Source organism: Canis lupus, chromosome 15 (assembly GCF_048164855.1).
Source record: "Canis lupus baileyi chromosome 15, mCanLup2.hap1, whole genome shotgun sequence".
Classification (NCBI taxonomy): Eukaryota; Metazoa; Chordata; class Mammalia; order Carnivora; family Canidae; genus Canis; species Canis lupus.
Window position 1 is genome coordinate 55,379,144 of NC_132852.1, and position 18,544 is coordinate 55,397,687.

An 18,544-nucleotide genomic window follows, 5' to 3' on the forward strand; every position below is an offset into this window, starting at 1 on the left:
GTGACCGCGCGGCCCAGGGGCGGGGGAGGCAGGCGCGGGGGCGCCCCAGGGCGGCCGTGATTTCCGCGGGAACCGCCGACCAATCGGGTTTCGGCGCAGGACGGAGCGACGCCTCCCCCCGCCCCTTCCCTTTCCGCCCGGCGCGCTCTCTCACCCCATTGGACGGCGCGGCCGAGGCGGGGCTCCGGGGCTGCGCGCGCACCGGCGACGAGGGGGGCGGGGCTGGGGCCGCGGCGCGCAGGGCAGGCGCGCAGGCGCGCAGTGCGCGGGCGGCCGGGGCTGGGATGCGGAGGGCGCGAGGGCGCTGGGTCTGCCTGGACTGTGGGCGGGGCGCGCACAGCCCGGGAAAAGCGGTAAATGGCGGCGGCGAGCGCGGGCCGCCCGGCCGCCCTGCAGCGGAAGGCGCCGACGGCCGCTGGCAGAGGGCGCAGGTGAGTGAGGGAGGGTCGCGGAGGCGGCTGGTAGGGCCCCCGCCCCCTGGGCCTGGCCGCGCGGGGCGGGGGGGGCGGGCTGAGCCCGGGGGGCGCGCGGGCGGCCTCGCTCGGCCTGTGCCCCTGGAGCAGCCGCCCCAGCCTGCTTTGTGCGCTGGAGGAGCTCCGCCGGGACGCCCGCTCTCGCTTCTCCGAAACATCCTCCCTCCCGCCTTTCCCCTTACTCCTTTATGAGGAGCTTTGCTCCGTTCCCGTACAAACGGACGAGACCTGCGGAGCCCGGAATTGGCCCCATCACGACGCGTATTGACCAGCGCCTTTTTTTTAATTGTATTTTTTACTTTTTAAGGTTTTATTTATTTATCCATGAGAGATACAGGCAGAGGGAGAAGCAGGCTCCACGCGGGGAGCCCGACGTGGGACTCGATCCCGGGTCTCGAGGATCACGCCCTGGGCCCAGTGCAGGTGCCCAACCGCTGAGCCACCCGGGCTGCCCTTATCAGGGTTTCAAAGCCGTCGCCACCGGCTTTGGGGCCTGAGGACTTTGAAAGGACCAGGTGGTTCCCAGAGACCCCCCAAGCGTGTCTCCGCCTCCACCCCGTTATAGGATTCCATGGTCGACATCACCCCGGATGACATCTTCACGCCCCGTGCGTGGTGCAGGCCCAGAAGAAGATCCGTTTAGGGCTGTGGAGCCAGAAGCTGGAGAAAGACCGCATCCAGGCTTAAGAATTGCCTTTGTGTCCTTGTCTCCTCGCCCTCCTCCCTTCCCGGTCCGTGTCCTGAAGTTCCAGGTGATCATGGTCACTTCGGGAGAGACCACATTTGCGGCTTTCCGACTCGGGTGGACTACAGGGAGGAGCAAGGGTTTGGAGAATGGTCAATGCTTCAGATCAAACCTAATGAGTTAGTGATTGCAAGTCTTAAGGTTAGGGGCGCCTGGGTGGCTCTGCGGTTGAGCATCTGCCTTCGGCTCAGGCGGTCACCCTGGAGTCTGGGGATCGAGTCTCCCATCAAGCTCACCTCAGGGAGCCTGCCTTACCATCTGCCTATGTCTCTGCCTCTCTCTCTCTCTCTCTCTCTCTCTCTCTCTGTTTCTATGAATAAATAAAATCTTGATAAAAAAAATTTAAATCTAGAACTTGAAAAGAGTTAAGAACTGGGAGCCAATTAGCAGATCATCCCGATGGATGAAATCGAATCGGGAGCAGCAGCTCTTTGACGGGTGTTCCTAATGGAGTGTCCACGTTTAAGGGCAGCTGCAAGGTCTTGTGAGGGAGCAGGAACATAGTAGGCGGAGAGAGGAACTGGAGAGAATCGGATCAGGGAAACCGAGGGAGGAGAAAGCTTTAAGGAGAAAACACCACTGGTAAATTAAGGGAAGGAACTTGAGTAAACCTGTCCCAGCAAATGATATGAGTGATATGTATCTTGAGGAAATACCAGCATCCAGCTGTGATGTCTTGCAGTTAGCCTAATAACACTTACTTTTACCAGAGTTTCATATATGCAGTCGTTGTCACTGCTTTGGTGTTTTCTAAGGTGATTCGTAAATGGATTTTTTGATTTCTGTAAGATGTATTTTTTGGCGGGTTTCTACTGAAGGTTTGGGGTCATAGTATTTCTATAGAACGGAAACCTGAAGTTAAAATGGAGTTTCTCTCTCTCTCTCTCTCTTTTTTTTTTTTTTTTTTTTTTTGGAGATTTTATTTACTTATTCATGAGAGACACAGCCAGAGGGAGCCCAATGTGGGACTTGATCCCGGGTCTGCAGGATCACACCCTGGGCCAAAGGCAGGCTCTAAATTGCTGAGCCACCAGGGATCCCTTTTCTTTTTCTTTCTTTCTTTCTTTCTTTCTTTCTTTCTTTCTTTCTTTCTTTCTTTTCTTTCTTTCTTTCTTTCTTTCTTTCTTTCTTCTTTCTTTCTTTCTTTCGAGATTTTATTTATTTATTCATGAGAGACAGAGGAAGAGCAAAATGGAATTTCAAATATCACTGTCCCAAACCCCAAATTTAACCCTAGTTGGCTGCTTCCAGCCTTGGAAATGTTAGTTACTGACAACTTTCTCTGCCTTAGGATCCCACGTGCCATCTTCTTGGGTCTCTCTCAGCAATTCCAGGAGTCTGCTTTTCCCTCCTCTATAAATCTTTAACCTAGAGTTAAGCCAAGTACATCCTATAAATGCACAGTATTTAACTCATTCTAAGATGCCCAACCCCTCCTCCCCCCCCCCAACACACAGATTTTAATGTTTTTGAAATCAGTATTCATTTTGAAAAGGCTTTTTAGGTATAAACTAAAGCTGTTATCTCATCCCTTTCTCACTGCCATCGGGCCCTTACTATTGTCATGCTTTTGGAAACTGAGAAGATGGGGAGCTCTGCACTTCTATAAACTAGGTGCAGAGATGATAATCTGTTGGAAATGGGTTTTTTAAAATTCGCAAACAGAAGCCGCTCTTTCCAAACCCAATAGCAAAACCAAGGAATCCTTGAAATAAAGACCTCCCTGATAAATTACCAAAATAATTTAGCCTTTATGCTATAACTGTTTCAACTGATTTCGTTATGTTGTGTTTGTCACTGGTGTTTATCAATTGTGACTTTGTATACTTGCTACTTACTCAGTTCTTCATTCTTACATGATTCTGGTCATTTTGTCACAGGAACTGAAGTTTTAAAAACAATAGGTATAATTGGTATAAAGTGGGCTAGAGAGTAATGTGGGTGTCTGTCAGCCTGTCTCATGTACTTCCTTTGAAAGCCAGCCATTGGCCTTCATGGGAAACCATTGGCTTTTGCCATTTTATCAAATTATTTTATTCCTCACCCAGGATCATTTTCACTCCTATCACTTCTAGTAGTCTAGATAAATGATGTGAAAGCTTTTCTGGAATAATCTCTTAATTGAAATTGGTCTGTCAGACAGAGGAGTTTTCCTTCTCATGAATATATGTGTGCTTTTGTGTGTATTATTTTGGTCCAGTTAGGTATTTCCTTCCCCTAGACAAACTATTCATCTCAGAAGATGGTCTCGGTTGAACATTCTCTATAAAAAATTGTATGTTATCTCCTTATGATAAGTGCGTTACTGCTTAATACTACTTCGATTTTAACCAGATTCAGTAAAATATGCCTAGTATTGGTTATCGTAAGTCCCATTCTTTTTTTTCTTCCTACTCACACCTCTTCCACTCTACGTTTCTGTGCCAAATCTTGTGCTTGATGGCCTTTCCCTCTGCCTTTTATCTGTAGGATATTGGGAGTGTGTGGCATGCATCCTGACCATCAGGAAGCACTAAAAAAGAACCGAGTGGTGCTAGCCAAACAGCTGTTGCTGAGTGAACTGTTAGAACACCTCCTGGAGAAGGACATCATCACCTTGGAAATGAGGGAGCACATTCAGGTATTTGGAAGAAAAAGAGAAATACTAAATAAATAAATTGGTTTTAGGAGTAGGGACAGAGCATGATGAAGTATGCTAAGGATGTCGAACCTCACTAAGGAAATGAAAATGCCTTTCTACCCTCAAGCCTTTAACAGAAAAGATGGGTAATTTAAGAAAAATAAGAGAGAGGATACCTGAGTGGCTCAGCAGTTGTGTCTTTGGCTCAGGGTGTGATTCTGGAATGCCAGGAGAGAGTCCCACATTGGTCTCCGCACTGGGATCCTGCTTCTCCCTCTGCCTGTGTCTCTGCCTCTCTCTCTCTCTCTCTCTCTGTCTGTCTCATGAATAAATAAAATCGTTCAAAAAAAAAAAAAAAAAAAAGAAGAAGAATAGGAGAGACTTCTTTCATACATGTATTTTTCCTGTAAGAGGATTCTTGAGATTACTGGGAAGGTCATCTGGAGAAATAGAATTAGAGCTGAATAATGTATTCAAATGTATTCAAATAATGTTGTATTCTTTTATCTTAGGCCAAAGTGGGCGGCTTCAGCCAAAATGTGGAACTTCTCAACTTGCTGCCCAAGAGGGGTCCCCAGGCTTTTGATGCCTTCTGTGTGGCCCTGAGAGAGACCAAGCAGGGTCACCTGGAGGATCTGTTGCTCACAACCCTCTCTGGTCTTCAGCATGGACTCCCACCGGTATGAAGCCCTAAACCTGTGACATATTGAGAAGGATTATTTTGGTGGGAAAGGAATTTTTGAGACCGGGCAGGGGAGACTAGATTGTGTTTTTATTCAGATTGGACCATCTCCCTAAGGCCTGGCATGGTGGGTCCTGATTTCTTACAGTTGAGCTGTGACTACGACCTGAGTCTCACCTTCCCGATGTGTGAGTCCTGTCCCCCTCAGAAACAACTTCGCCTGTCTCCAGGTGAGAATCAATGGGATAACACATCCCACAGGTTGACTTTTTTCTTGACTGATATCTGACTCTGCCCTTGCACGATACCTATTTTCATTCATACTGGGTATAGTCTCCTCAGTGAATTTGTTAAGGACTAGCATTAGAGTTTAGATGGGATGTTCATTGGGCCTGTTTCCCCTCCATCACAGATTATTTTTTTTATGGCAGTTAACCCGTAGAACAACTGGTATAGGTAGGAAATTCCTACCCATGACTTGCCTGGCTCCTTAAAGCTGTTATTTTAGGGTGTGGAAAGACTGCACCTTGGGCCACTAGCCTTTTGACTGAGTAGTCTAGTGATGAGAACAAAGCTTTTATCAGATATCCCATTCAGTCATTCAGTGAGTTAAGCATCTATTGTATGTGAGCAAAGTGCAGAGGATCCAGTGGTGAGCAAAAAAATGCCCTCATGGATCTTCTAATATAGGGGATGAGCAAGACTAGTAATGATTAAAACCCAAGTTCAACAAGGTGCCTTGGGTTATAATGAAGTACTGGGATTAACATATAGATTGTATACTAGTTTTTTGGCTCTCTGTGCCACAGATACTGTGGAACACTCCCTAGACAACGGAGATGGTCCTCCTTGCCTTCAGGTGAAGCCTTGCACTCCCGAGTTTTATCAAACACACTACCAGCTGGTGAGTTCTACAGAATGCAGGAGGAAGAGTTGGGAAATGAGACACCCTTCCTGGGCATCTGAACTTAGTTTGCATACATATCTCCTTTGTCAGTCAGAAAGTCAGTACTCATTGGTTATCTTCTCTGAGCGTTTCTCTGTACTGACTTAGTGTAGTTAACGAGAATATGGTGGCTTTGTTTTCTTGAAATGTCTCGTTTAGTTGAAGAAACATAGTTTCTCTCCATAAGAAGCTCTAATTATCTCCCCCTCACCCCTCAGGCTTATAGGTTACAGTCTCGGCCTCGTGGCCTGGCACTGGTGCTGAGCAATGTGCACTTCACTGGAGAGAAAGACCTGGAATTTCGCTCTGGAGGGGATGTGGACCACAGCACTCTGGTCACCCTCTTCAAGCTCTTGGGCTACAAAGTCCATGTTCTACTTGACCAGACTGCACAGGTACATCTAATGTGTACACTAGAGAGCTGGGCAACACTGGGGCCAGGAACACCCTCTGCTCCTCTGCCTGCTGGATGGGTCTTACTCAAGTTATTTTCTTCTTACTTTTTTACTCGTTCTGTTCTGTGTCTCATGTTGCAGTCTAGTAAAGAAAAAAAAAAATTCAGGCCAGCCAGCTGCTTCGGTGTTAACCTCTGGGGGTCACTGTGCTCTCACTGAATAATACAGGTCCCAGGTTAGGGCATATATAAGTGAAGTTCAGAAACTTCATTCCCAGTCACTCAGGATGTGAGGACACCCTGAGATTTGCCCCACCAATCAGGAAAGCTATTTATAAGCCAGGACAACACAGGACACTTACTTCTTGGTTGATATTGTTGCTTATAACTCCAGTTACTGTTCAGAAGATTACTTTGGCAAATGACATTCTTGCAAATGGACATTTGCTAGAGCTGTCCATGGTGGTTTAATGAGTTAACATGGGGAAATTCCTTAGTCTGTCCAGTTACGTGACCACAAGACAGATCTTAAGGTAGATTATTTCTGGACTAGATTCCTGCAGATCACAAGCATTTTCATTATCTGTTATTCCCTGTTAACCCCAATTACTGAGCTGTACCACTGACTTAGTTACCTTTAGGTATTTCTGTTCTGAAACTGATAAATAGATACCAATTCTTTTTTTTTCCTCCATTTTCTCCATTTCTCCATCCCTTTCCTCCTCCTCTTTAAAGTTTTAATTTTAATTCCACTTAGTTAACATACAGTGTTATATTAGTTTCATGTATACACTATAGTAATTCAACATTTCCATACATTACCCAGTACTCATCATTAGTGCTCCTCAGCGCTCCTTAATCCTCTTCACCTATATCACCCATCCTCCCCCACCCCCATTCTTCATTTGATTCCAGAATTATAGCACTTTCTTAACTTGACTTTGGGAATGTCAGTGGTAAAAGCAAAGTTTCTAGGATATTCACTTTGTTGAGATAGAGAATCTTTGTTTTGTCTTCAGCATTATCTGTGGTCTTTATTTCTGTATCTTACCTATCTTCTGTGAGAATGATTGTGTACTTGCTATACTTTTTGATAAGGCCAGTTTCAACAAAGATTCCTGAGTATTATCATTTACATGCCCTTTTTGCCAGCTTTGCAATAATAGCCCATGAACAAAAGTAAACCCATCCCTGCTTCAAAGCCACAGCTGGAACAGCTTTTACTTGCTTGATAGTTAAAAATATAATTCTGAATCACTAAGTCAGCTATATATTACTGTTTTTCAGAGACATTCAGCAGATTTGGGGGCCCATAAGTCCCACTTCACAAATGCCATTCCCATTTATGTTAAACCTGATGCAGATTCAAGTACCTATTGGATTCTGTCTAATTCTCTGGTTACATTGTCCTGTAACTGAAATTGCAATCGATTGAAGTTTTGAGCCCTTTAGCAGTACCTGGCTGGCTCAGTTGGTAGAGCATGCAACTCCTGATCTAGGGATTGTGAGTTCAAGCCCCATGTTGGGCGTAGAGCTTACTTTTAAAATTAATTAATTAATTTTGAGCACTTTATAATGGTGAGGGGGGACTATATGTGTTACTAAAAATTTTTTTTAAATATGAATCTTAAGTTCATAGGACCTCAGTTAAATGAGGGAATCTTGACAGCAAAAAAGGAAGTACTTCCCCTTACATTGCTACTGACCAAGGAAGAGTTGACATTGTCTTCTACAGTAGTTAAGAGAAATTAAAAATCTCCTGGGTAGATCTGGTCAGTAGGATACATGGAGGGTGTGAAATTTGAACTGGCCTTGAAAGATAGAAGCCACTAAAGCACAAAGGAGTGGTGAAGGGGTCCTGGGCAGAGAGAATAGCCTCTAGATAAGAAATGTTTAATGTTAGGGACCTAATGGGTAAACCAAAGGCCTAGGGCAAAGGAGTGCCAAAAACAAGATTGGAGATATGGGACCAGAATCCCAGGGCCTTGAATTTCTTGTTTTAGAAAACCATTCGTAATTTTTTAAAACAAAAAGATGATACATTCACAGTGATGATTCGAGGCACCATTGAAAAGAATGAAGTAGAGAACAGTGGCAGGGAATCCAGTTTGGAGTTGAAATCCTAATGCCAGTAGAAGATGCTGGGCACCTGGACAGAATGTTTATGGAAAATAGCATAATGGTGTGATCGTACTGTCCTTGCTTAGTGATTAAATGATTGTATATGGAAGAAGATAGAAAAATTAAGGAAGGAATTGAGGGTCTCAGAGAAGTCTAAACCAAAAATGTAGATTTGGGCATTACCTGTGTAGGAGAAATACTTTAAGTGACGAGAGTATGAGATCTTTGAGAAGGAAATTAGAGTAACGAGCAAGAGGCGTAGGACCAAACCTTGGGATAGAACCCACCTTGTAGCCTAGTCTGCAGCTCTGGAGATTTCAGAAATGTGAGGAGGGCATTGCAAAGCCAGTTTCCAATGGTGGCCAATCAACTTTTCAGATATAGTTAAAACCAAGTAGTTACAGTGGGTATGATCATTTGATTCTTTAGGTGTCTTCACAGAGTACTTCCTTACTTCCTGGTAGGACTTCTCAAGGGACTCAGTATTTTTATGGTATTATTTGGTAAGCAAAGAGAACCAAAAAAATTAAGATCCTTTTTTCCCCCCATTATACCTTTTTGACTTTAGAAATAATTGCATTAAGAAATTCAAAGCAGGGGGATCCCCGGGTGGCTCAGCGGTTTAGTGCCTGCCTTTGGCCCAGGGCACGATCCTGGAGTCCCGGGATCGAGTCCCACGTTGGGTTCCCGGCATGGAGCCTGCTTCTCCCTCCTCCTGTGTCTCTGCCCTACCCCCCTCTCTCTATCAAAAATAAATAAATAAATAAATAAATCTTTAAAAAAAAGAAATTCAAAGCAGTGTAGTCTTAGAGAAAACCCTCTTCACTTGACAGTGCTAGACAGTACACGGGTATTCTCACTGCTTCTGTAGGTTTTCACTTTTTCTCTTGATCCTCAAAGTCTTCTGTACTATGTCTCCCTCCTGAGGTTATTAGATCTAGAATTACAATTTATTAAATATTAGGAAATGAGATATGTTTTAAAGTGGCAAATTTCCTTTTATCCAGTGGTATTGATTTTTAACTTGCATTTGGGTCATAGGCTGCCTTGAAAATGTAAGGATATGCTGTGGGTTATCCCTGGAAAATGCAGCTAGCCATAAAATTTTGCATATCATCAGAGGCTTTATAGTTTATTCTCTTCTCTTGTGTCCCCCAACCCCCAGCCAAAAGCACAGGCAAAAGAACCTTGCTATTTTTAGAAGCACTTGTAATTTTATCAGAAATAAATCTAGAGGGGCCCCTGGGTGTCTCAGTCGGTGAAGCATCTGCATTCAGCTCAGGTCATGATCTCAGGGTCCTAATATGGGGCCCTGCATCAGGCTTCCTGCTCTGTGGGGAGCCTACTTCTCCCTCCCTGTTTGTGCTTTCTGTCAAATACACAAATAAAATCTTTAAAAAAAAAAAAAAAGAAAAAGAAAAATCTAGAGATCCTATTTTTAAGCTATGCTGCTTTTGGAAAAATTTCCCCAAAGTAAATAAACCCCAGTTATCAGGTTAGTACTATTAAATTCAGTTATTGAATGTGTGTGTTCTTACTTAGAGCTTTGTTGACCTCTATTGATCGACAGTCTCGTGTAGGTTCCAAATGCTCCTGAATAGGTGCCAAACATACATTTTTATTGCCTTGTTCCAACAAAATTAACTTCAGCTATGCTGTGTTAAAATTCTATTATGATCAGCTCCAGAAAAGCATTCATACTTCTGTATTCTGAGATTATATATTCTTTTAATAGATGAAATTTGTGTATCTTAAGGTGATAACCTTAAATTTCCAATATCATGGTTGGCTTCGCTGCTCAGAAAATGTACATACATTTTAATAAAGCCAATTTCTTCATTTCTAGTGTAATTGCAGACTTGCAGGTAATTACGAACAAAAGTATTGCGAACAAAAGTATTGCAAACAAATATAGATCAGTTGTTCTCAAACTTCAGCATGTGAGAATCACCTGAAGAGCTTATTAAAACGCAGTTTGCTGGGGCCCAAAACTTTGTGTTTTTGCAAGTTTCCAGAACTGCTGCAAGGTCTTATACAAGTGTGTTTTTTACTAGGAACCATAACTGGAACCATAACTGTTAGATAAAGTTGTGCTGTCCTGCCTAGATTGCTATCATTATACATTCATTATAGTTCACTAAAATTCACAGTAAAGTGAACTTTTTTTCCTCTGCTCATCTCAGGTGAGCCGACATCTTGTGTTGTAGAGGGAGACATGGGTTTAACAGTTTGTGTTGGATTATACTATTTTGTATACTCCATTGGATGGGCCAAATGCTTAAGGTCACTCTTGATACTTATGGATGGCAACCTGATGCAGAGCAGACAAGATCTTAAGTTGGACTACAAGATTGACCAGGAGTACGTCTCTTTGAAAAAAGCACATCGTGACTCTTACTCTTTGTTAGATATGCACATTATAATAATGGCAGAACTTTGCAGTATGTGCCAGACATCGTTATAAATCCTTTCTGTGCAGCATTTCATTTGATCTTTATGAACTTGGATAAAATTTCCTCTTCATTACCTTCCTACAGAATGAGCATTAGAGCTGTGAGGAGCCAAATACCTGCTTCAGGTTTATGAACCCAGGGGTCAAACCTGTCTGATCCCATAGCTCATGTGTGTAGCTGTGGCCCTGTGCAGAATCCTCCCAACAGTGTGCTCTTCCCTGAATGGAGCATTTTGTGCAGATACCATCACATCTCTGGGAACTTAAAATCTCAGACCGAAAACAGTATGGAAGTACTGTTACTCCCTATTATCATGACTCCATTAGCCCTTTGTCAGAACAGCTTCTTTCCTAATGGCTGGATAGGTATTTTACTCATTTGTAGCTCACCTGGTGGTCCCCGTCATGCCACTGATGTACAAGGGCATTTGCTCTAAGAAAGGATTGGCTTTCTTGCCACTCCCAAAGTGGCAAGTAGATAAAGTTAATTAGCTTCATTAGTAACTTGGTTTAGTTCAGGAGTTCTTAACATATCCCAGTGAGTTTGGGGTTTGTGAAATTATATTCTGAAGTCCTGCATTTTTCTGGTGAGTCCGTAGCTTTTTTTAGCCTCTCACATAATCTCTGACTTCTCTTATCATTGACCACATTGTAAATACAGAAAACGTTTTCTTTCTAAAAGGGTTTCAAACACCAAAGAGAGAGTTGGTGCAGACTCCAGTGACAACACTAAAATGTGTTTTTCCTCCAGGAAATGAAAGAGAAACTCCAGAATTTTGCCCAGTTGCCTGCCCACCGTGTCACTGACTCCTGCATTGTGGCACTTCTCTCTCATGGCGTGGAGGGAGGCATCTATGGTGTGGACGGCAAACTGCTTCAGGTGTGTGTCATCTTCTTGCCAACAGCTGTTCACACTAGGTGACTTCCCCTCCAGCCGGCCCATCTCTAGTAGTGGCTGCTGTCGTGTATACAGGACTCAGGAAGGCCTACAGTCTACTTAACCTCCTTTCTCTTCTCTTTCTCTCTGGCAGCTTCAGGAAGTTTTTCGGCTCTTTGACAATGCCAGCTGCCCAAACCTACAGAACAAGCCGAAAATGTTCTTCATCCAGGCCTGCCGTGGAGGTGAGTGCCCTGGCAGATCCACACTTGGGTGGTGGCTCCTGGGCAGCCTCCCACCAGCTCTCACTTTGCTGTTTGCTCCTCTCAGGTGCTATTGGATCCCTTGGGCACCTTCTGTTCACTGCTGCCACCGCCTCTCTTGCTCTGTAAGTGTCTCCCAATGCATGGGGTGTGCTGGGACTTGGGCAGCCCATGGCGCTCAGGTTGGTCAGCTCTCTGTGCGCCACCATATCCTCTTCTCAGGACTCACCTTGTCAGCGCCTTTGCCTTCTCTCCTGAGAACTCTCAGTTCTTCCATGCTATTAACTTGGGTGTGCTTTTCTTTTTGTTACTCATTGCAGTTAAGGATCTTCTGTCCATCTCTTCTTTCTCTCACTTCGTACCCTTCCTCTTTTCCTCTCTCCAGACCTCTTCCCCTCTTCTTTTTATCTATGCTCCATCGGTGCCTCTTCTCTGCCTCATGCGTGTATCTCACAGGCCAGCAGTGCGGAAGCCCCAAGTCGGGCTTTGGCTCTCACTCGTCCTTCAGCTGCTTTGATCCCTCCTCTTTCTTGCATACAGTCTCTTAGCCTCTGAGAGCTGCGATGCCAAGAGTATGCTTCGAAGACCTGCGGGCATACTTCTCATCCTGGAGGGAGAGAGTAATAATTAAAAGCTCTAACCACAGACTGGTTAAACTTAGAGAAGTTTACTTGATGTCCTTCTGCCTTAACTTTCTCCATATAAAATGTGGGTAGCGATCAGATCTACTTCATCAGGTTGTTGTGATAACTGAATGGAAGAATGCATGTGAAGGCCTTACTAGCACAGTACCTGGCTCATAGTAAAAAAGCACAGCAAAGGCCAGCCGTGACTGATAGAGCATGGTCAGTGCCCTCAAGGGGCTTACAGTTTGGTTTAAAAGTCACTTTGTCCTAACATGGGACAAATCATTTTCTTATCCCTTGTGTGTTCAACAAATGTAAATGGTTAACATTGATAATATTCTTCCTAATACCACCAAAGAATATAATTTATTTAGGCCCTACAACATGACTAGGATACTGTCACAAAAGCAAAAAAAAAAAAAAAAAAAAGTGTGGTCTTTCAAACTACTCCTATCTTAAAAAAAGAGAGAGAGAAAATGTGTCTCTCAAAAGAGCCTACCAGTCACTAGAAAGGTAAAGCAAATGTACGTGAAGTGGCGTGAGAATAATGCAGAGGCCTTGAGCAAGGGAGAAATCAGTGAGGCACGAACCATACATGAGGAGTAAGCGGTGGGGAGTAGATTGGTATGAATTGGATTGGTCTAAAGACATTTAGTAAGTGTATTAATGTTTGGTAAGGCTTAATTTGGACCCAGAATGATAAAATCTACCTAGGTGTCAGTAGTAAATAGGGCCTTTCGGAGGAAACAGGAATACAAGGTGACAAGCACACCAAGACTGAAAGGTCATCCTCTCCCTCCCCCAAAATGTTGTGCTGGGCCGGGAGTCTGCCCAGATCTAATTTAAAGACTGGGCATCTGTGTAGGCATGTAGTAAGACCAGGCTGGCTGCAGGAGGTACATCCATCCAGCTGATGGTCAGCTTTTAGTCAAACTGAGATTTTGGACTTCAGATAATGGTGTGGAGCTGTTGGTAGCTCAGGAAAATAATGTGATGGATTCTTCCCCAGGCTGATTACCATGCTGGGGAGCTGCAGTGAGGAAAGAGTATGTGAGGGCGGGAACTTACTGTTGATTTACCAGCTGGATGCCCAGGCCCAGGCCACTGTCTGATATGGGAGCACTTAATAAATATTGAACAAAGGGATGAAATTAATCTCAAGAATTGTTACAGTAATATGGAAGACAGATGGAATATTATGTTATTGGAAGAAGCAGTAATAGTTATTGATTAATAGATCTGAGACATGAAGGAAAGAAAGAAGTTCCTTTTTCTTGAGGGACAGATTTAGCTTGGCTTGTGTCCTTTAGGAGGTATTACTGGCAAAACAAAATGAAATAAAGACCTCTGTGATCATTTTTTCTTTCTATATTCAGAGACATGTATAATATCAGGTCTGGATAGAGAGAAACTGCTCTTTCCTGGGGCAACCTGAATCTTTCTTGAAAATGAAATCCTTCAAGAGATGACCTTTGAAGATTTGAGCTCACCTGGCTTGTGTTGTACTTGGTTAATATAATTGATGTCTATAAAATTACTGCCCCTTCCCTAGTTGGCTGGCTCCTCAACTGGAGTATGAGCTTCATAAGGGCAGGAATCTTGACATCCTTAGGGTTAATGCAAAATAGTGCCTGGCACATGGCAGTTGCTCGATAATTTTTTGTTGGGTCAGTGAATTTTGGTCATTTCTCCATAGTTCTCTCCATAGTCTCACTTGCCTTCTTGGTCCTCTGTGTTGCATGGAGCAGGAAGTCCTGTAGAAGACTCTGCTCTCTTATGTTTGGTGTGTTGACGTGTGTGTCCTCCCTGTCTCTTTCCTACAGATCACACCCCCGCCCACCTCCAAAATCAAACTGCAGTGTCAAATAAGAATATGTCTGGGCATAGATAAGGCCTGGGTCAGGAGGTTAGACATGTACTCAGGGTATGTTGAAAGACTGCTAAAATTGAGTAATGGTGTTCTTTTTTAATCATATGAGGAAAATAGTCAAATTATTCCAATTTTTTAAGTTTTTCCTTTTTTAAATTTCTCTTAAATCTTGGATGCCTGCTACACTTTGGCTTATGAAATTAATGAGTAAGTAACTTAAAAATACCAAAAGACAAGGCAGCTTGGTGGCTCAGTGGTTGAGCGCCTGCCTTTGGTTCAGGTCATGATCCCACAGTCCTAGCATTGAGTCCTGCATCAGGCTTCTTGCAGGGAGCCGCCTTCTTCCTCTGCCTGTGTCTCTGACTCTCTCTGTGTGTCTCTCATGAATAAATAAATAAAAATCTTCAAAAAAAAGAGAGAGAGATTTGGAAACTGATCATGTTTAGTTTTTGGGGTTTTTTTTTCTGATCATGTTAAGTTTTATAATATTTTATTAATACATAGATTTGAGGTGATTTTTATATAGCATGCACATAGTAATCATATTATTGGTTTATTAACTTGGTTTTTCTTTTTTATGTGTAAAACTGAATTATCAGTGTTTAATTGTGTATTGTCATAAAAAGCACCATGACTTCCAGGTATATTGCTAACTGAACAAATAAATTAGGGACGTAACGATTTTTAGTTCTATTTACAAGGAGTGTTTGATCAGCACTTTTCATGTTACACAGAGTGGATAAAGCTCAGACCGCATCTGTTTGCAGATGCTTGAGCATGGTGCTGGCCTCTGGGTACTCCTCTGAGTAATGGAGCCATGCTGGGCAGGAGTGGGAGTAATGATTTTTTTTTTTTTTTTAACTCATCAGCCAGAGGTTGGAGACAGCAGCTGGAAATGGCTCTTCCCCGTCAAGGTGGCAGGGAACTCTAGCTGGCCTGTGGCAGACCCAAGAGCCATGGGAGGAAATAACATCTTTGTCCATTCTGTCTGCCTTTGCTACAGATGAAACCGACCGTGGGGTCGACCAGCAAGATGGAAAGAACCACACGGGATCCTCTGAGTGCGAGGAGAGTGACGCCAGCAAAGAGGAGTTGCTGAAAACCCGACTGCCCACACGCTCAGACATGATCTGTGGCTATGCCTGCCTCAGAGGTATTCTGAGTTCCAGAGACGGGTCCGAGGATACACTCTCCGGGATGTGTGCTTTTTCATCTGGCGCTCTGACAGGGGAGGGTACAGGGTGCTACAGAAGTTGAGTTTGGGACATCCAGCCATTCAAGCTATCCCTCAACCTTCCACTGTGGCTAACACCTGTCGTTGGTTACAGGGACTGCTGCCATGCGGAACACCAAACGGGGTTCCTGGTACATTGAGGCCCTCACTCAAGTGTTCTCCGAGAGGGCTTGTGACACGCACGTGGCCGACATGCTTGTGAAGGTCGGTAGCCTCCGTTCAGCTCCATGTGCACGGGTTCCACCCTCCTCCTCCCTCGCCATGTCTTTTGTCATCTCTGTAGCCTTCCCCTCGTGCTGGGATGGTGAAAACACCAGATGCTCAGCCTGGGGACCATGGGTTTCTGTCCCCCCCTAGGTGAACGCACTCATCAAGGAGCGTGAAGGCTATGCCCCCGGCACCGAGTTCCACCGCTGCAAGGAGATGTCTGAGTACTGCAGCACTCTGTGCCGGCACCTCTACCTGTTCCCAGGACACCCTCCCACGTGATGCCGTCCCCACCGCCCTGCCACATGGAGACTGCTGGACCATTGGAGGCCTGATGGAGCCTCTTTTCTTCCAATGCACGGTTTCTGTTCTCCCTCAGGGATTGGGAGTCTCTCAGGCTTGTGGAGTATGCCTGTCATCTCTGCCTTGTCGTGCAGGACCACAGGCCAGCTCCTCCTGTGAAAGCTCCCTTCCTGTAGAGCCAGGTCTGGCTGGACCGCTTGTCAGGAGTGTTTGGCTGCTGTAGAGGAGCCTGGCCAACAATATAATGAACACAGTGTCTTTATGGGGAGAGGGCCTGTGGGTTTCCCTCACTGTTTGCATTCGGTTCCTGCCCCCAAGGCTTTTGTAGACCGGCACTTTGGTAATTGTTTTTATTACATTAGCTAAGATGTTTCAGAGACCATCTCCTGTCTTTTGTTTCTTCCCTATTCAAACCCCATTTATACCAGACTGAGTGTTTGGAAGGTGTCCTGATTCAGCGTAGGCATTTTTTGTTTAGTCTCAGAACAAATGGGACTGGCGGCAAGGTGCCACCAAGGGCGTGGTGGTGACCTGTGTGCCCCCTTGCGGTACCACAAGGCCACCCAGTGGAAGGCAGTGTTGTCCGCTCCACTCTCAGTTCCTTTGGGCTCTAGGAATCCAGCCTCTCAGCAGAGTTTACAGCATGGACACCTTGTACCTGGAACTCACTGATCTTTGCCTGGGGAAGTTCCAAAGATCTTCTAATCAGTTATTCTCTCTCTGAGCTTTGTTACTGAAGTGAACCTCAGCAGAGAGTACTAGTGGAGGCAGATAAAAGTGATACTCTTCCTCATACCTTGTAACCTGTCACCTTATCTTTTGCTTCCTCTGAAGTGTCTTTTTCTAAAAAAAAAAAAAAAAAAGCATCCTAGTTGTTATCTCCCTACTTCCTCTTTCTCCCCTTCATCTCTCCCTTCATCCCATTTACTGCCTCCACCAAATCAGTCTAGAAAATACTGCTTAATTGGATCATTTGGCTGCTTGTAGATATAATGTAGTAGCTTTTTCCTGCTTTCTGTTTCAGTATTAAATCCCCTTTGATTTCATATGGCCTGTGTCCCCTTCTCCTATGTTTCCATCTTAGAGAAGCTGTTGCTCTATGTGCTATGTACCCTAGAAGCCTTCTTTATCTGTGCCATGTATCTGCTTTTCCTGTTCTTCGGGCCTTCTCTTGTACTTCCATTCTTGCCCCCTCCAATCTAATCTAGGACAGATTTTGGTTTGGGTTTTGTTTTTTTTTTAAGATTTTTTTTTATTATTTATGAGAGACACAGAGAGAGAGAGAGGCAGAGACACAGGTAGAGGGAGAAGCAGGCTCCATGCAGGGAGCCCGATGTGGGATTCGATCCCGGGTCTCCAGGATCACACCCTGGGCTGAAGGCGGCACAAAACCGATGAGCCACCCGGGTTGCCCTGGTTTGGGGTTTTTAAGTATAAATCTGATCATACCACTCCCCTGCTTTTATTTGTTTTACACCTGAAGTAAGGTGCAGACTCCTAACCTTTTGCCTGCAGGGCCCTTACCTTCCTCTTGAACCTCGGAAAAGGCTGATTTCCCTCTAAGTGACTGCCCCAGCGCTGTCCTCAGTTTCTCAAACATTCTGAGCTCTTTCCTACCCTGGACCATCACAGACACTCTTCTGGGGTCTACTGAACTCCACTCCTCACAAGTCTTGGCTTAAATGCCACCTTCTTGAGAAGGCCTTCCCAGGCCATCCTGTCTCTAAATAACCTTCCGTGTTCATCCTGTTTAATTGCTTCATTGCACTTAGCATGATTTATAATTATGTATTTGCTTGCTTCTCTTCTGTCTCATTACTAGGTTGTAAGCTCCCTTAGGATAGAAACCTTGTCTCTTTTGTTCACCAGTATATACCCAGTGCCTGGCACATGGTAGGTCTTCATTAAATGTTTTTGGGTGATGGAAGGAAAAAAGCAACCCTAGCTAGAATCCTATTTTTGGACAAAACTTCCCCTTAACAGTATATACAGTTTAGTATTTATACTTTGGGTTTTTCCATGGGTTTTGTTTTATCCACTGATACTGCTAACTCGGGAAGACAGATATCATGTGTCAGACAATGTTCTCCATGTCTCGCATGGTCCCTGGCACAGTGCTCCGCCTGTAGTAGTTCAGGTGCTCAATTAATACTTATTCTGTGAGCTGGGTGATTTCGAGACTTGTTGCCAAGTCCTACCCTTGGGTCAGTATCATATGGAAGTATTTGGGTTATAGAACCTTTCCACTTCCCACTGCCAGGATTTTACATTGCCTTCAGGTGCCAAATAAATGCTCATATTTATTCTGATATGTGCCTGACATCTCTTTTTCCACAGATAATCTTCTGAAGCTTATCTATTCTCATTTGCTTAGCCTCTTATAGCAGTCCTCACCACCTTCCAAGGTGAACACAGAGCTGAACACCCTTCTTTCGTTGCCACCATGATCTTTGTTACGTATACAGGTGGGGGCCCATCTCAGCTGTCAGGCCACAGTCAACTGCCCAAAATACAGCTGGCACTGGGATTCCTCAGTGTCAGAGGAGACCAGAGTCATTAGCAAGCAGTGTTGTTTCTGGATTATGTAGATTATGGGATGGAGGCTGGTGAAAGAGATTGAACTAGAATTGGAGGGTAGTGAGGATTATAGAATTTACATGGTCCCAAGTTGGATTTTTTTTTTTTAATTTTTATTTATTTATGATAGTTACAGAGAGAGAGAGAGAGAGAG

General features: G+C 44.4%; 1 protein-coding gene across 4 annotated transcripts; it reads left to right on the top strand.

Annotated features, from left to right (window-relative positions):
- Window positions 1–263: 263 nt before the first annotated feature.
- CASP2 (caspase 2) lies at window positions 264–18,122 on the top strand. Of its 4 annotated transcripts, none has more exons than XM_072777529.1 (12): window positions 316–431; window positions 1,039–1,225; window positions 3,688–3,838; window positions 4,351–4,518; window positions 4,669–4,750; window positions 5,330–5,424; window positions 5,685–5,861; window positions 11,185–11,313; window positions 11,465–11,555; window positions 15,073–15,222; window positions 15,398–15,507; window positions 15,661–18,122. In XM_072777529.1, exons 3-12 carry the CDS (start codon window positions 3,707–3,709, stop codon window positions 15,790–15,792), a joined length of 1,266 nt encoding a protein of 421 aa, XP_072633630.1. In that variant the 5' UTR covers window positions 316–431; window positions 1,039–1,225; window positions 3,688–3,706; the 3' UTR covers window positions 15,793–18,122. The 4 variants fall into 4 exon arrangements, with proteins under 4 accessions (XP_072633632.1, XP_072633629.1, XP_072633630.1 ...); XM_072777530.1 differs by having other exon boundaries at window positions 320–431; window positions 1,039–1,204; XM_072777528.1 differs by lacking the exon at window positions 1,039–1,225 and having other exon boundaries at window positions 265–431.
- Window positions 18,123–18,544: the final 422 nt, after the last annotated feature.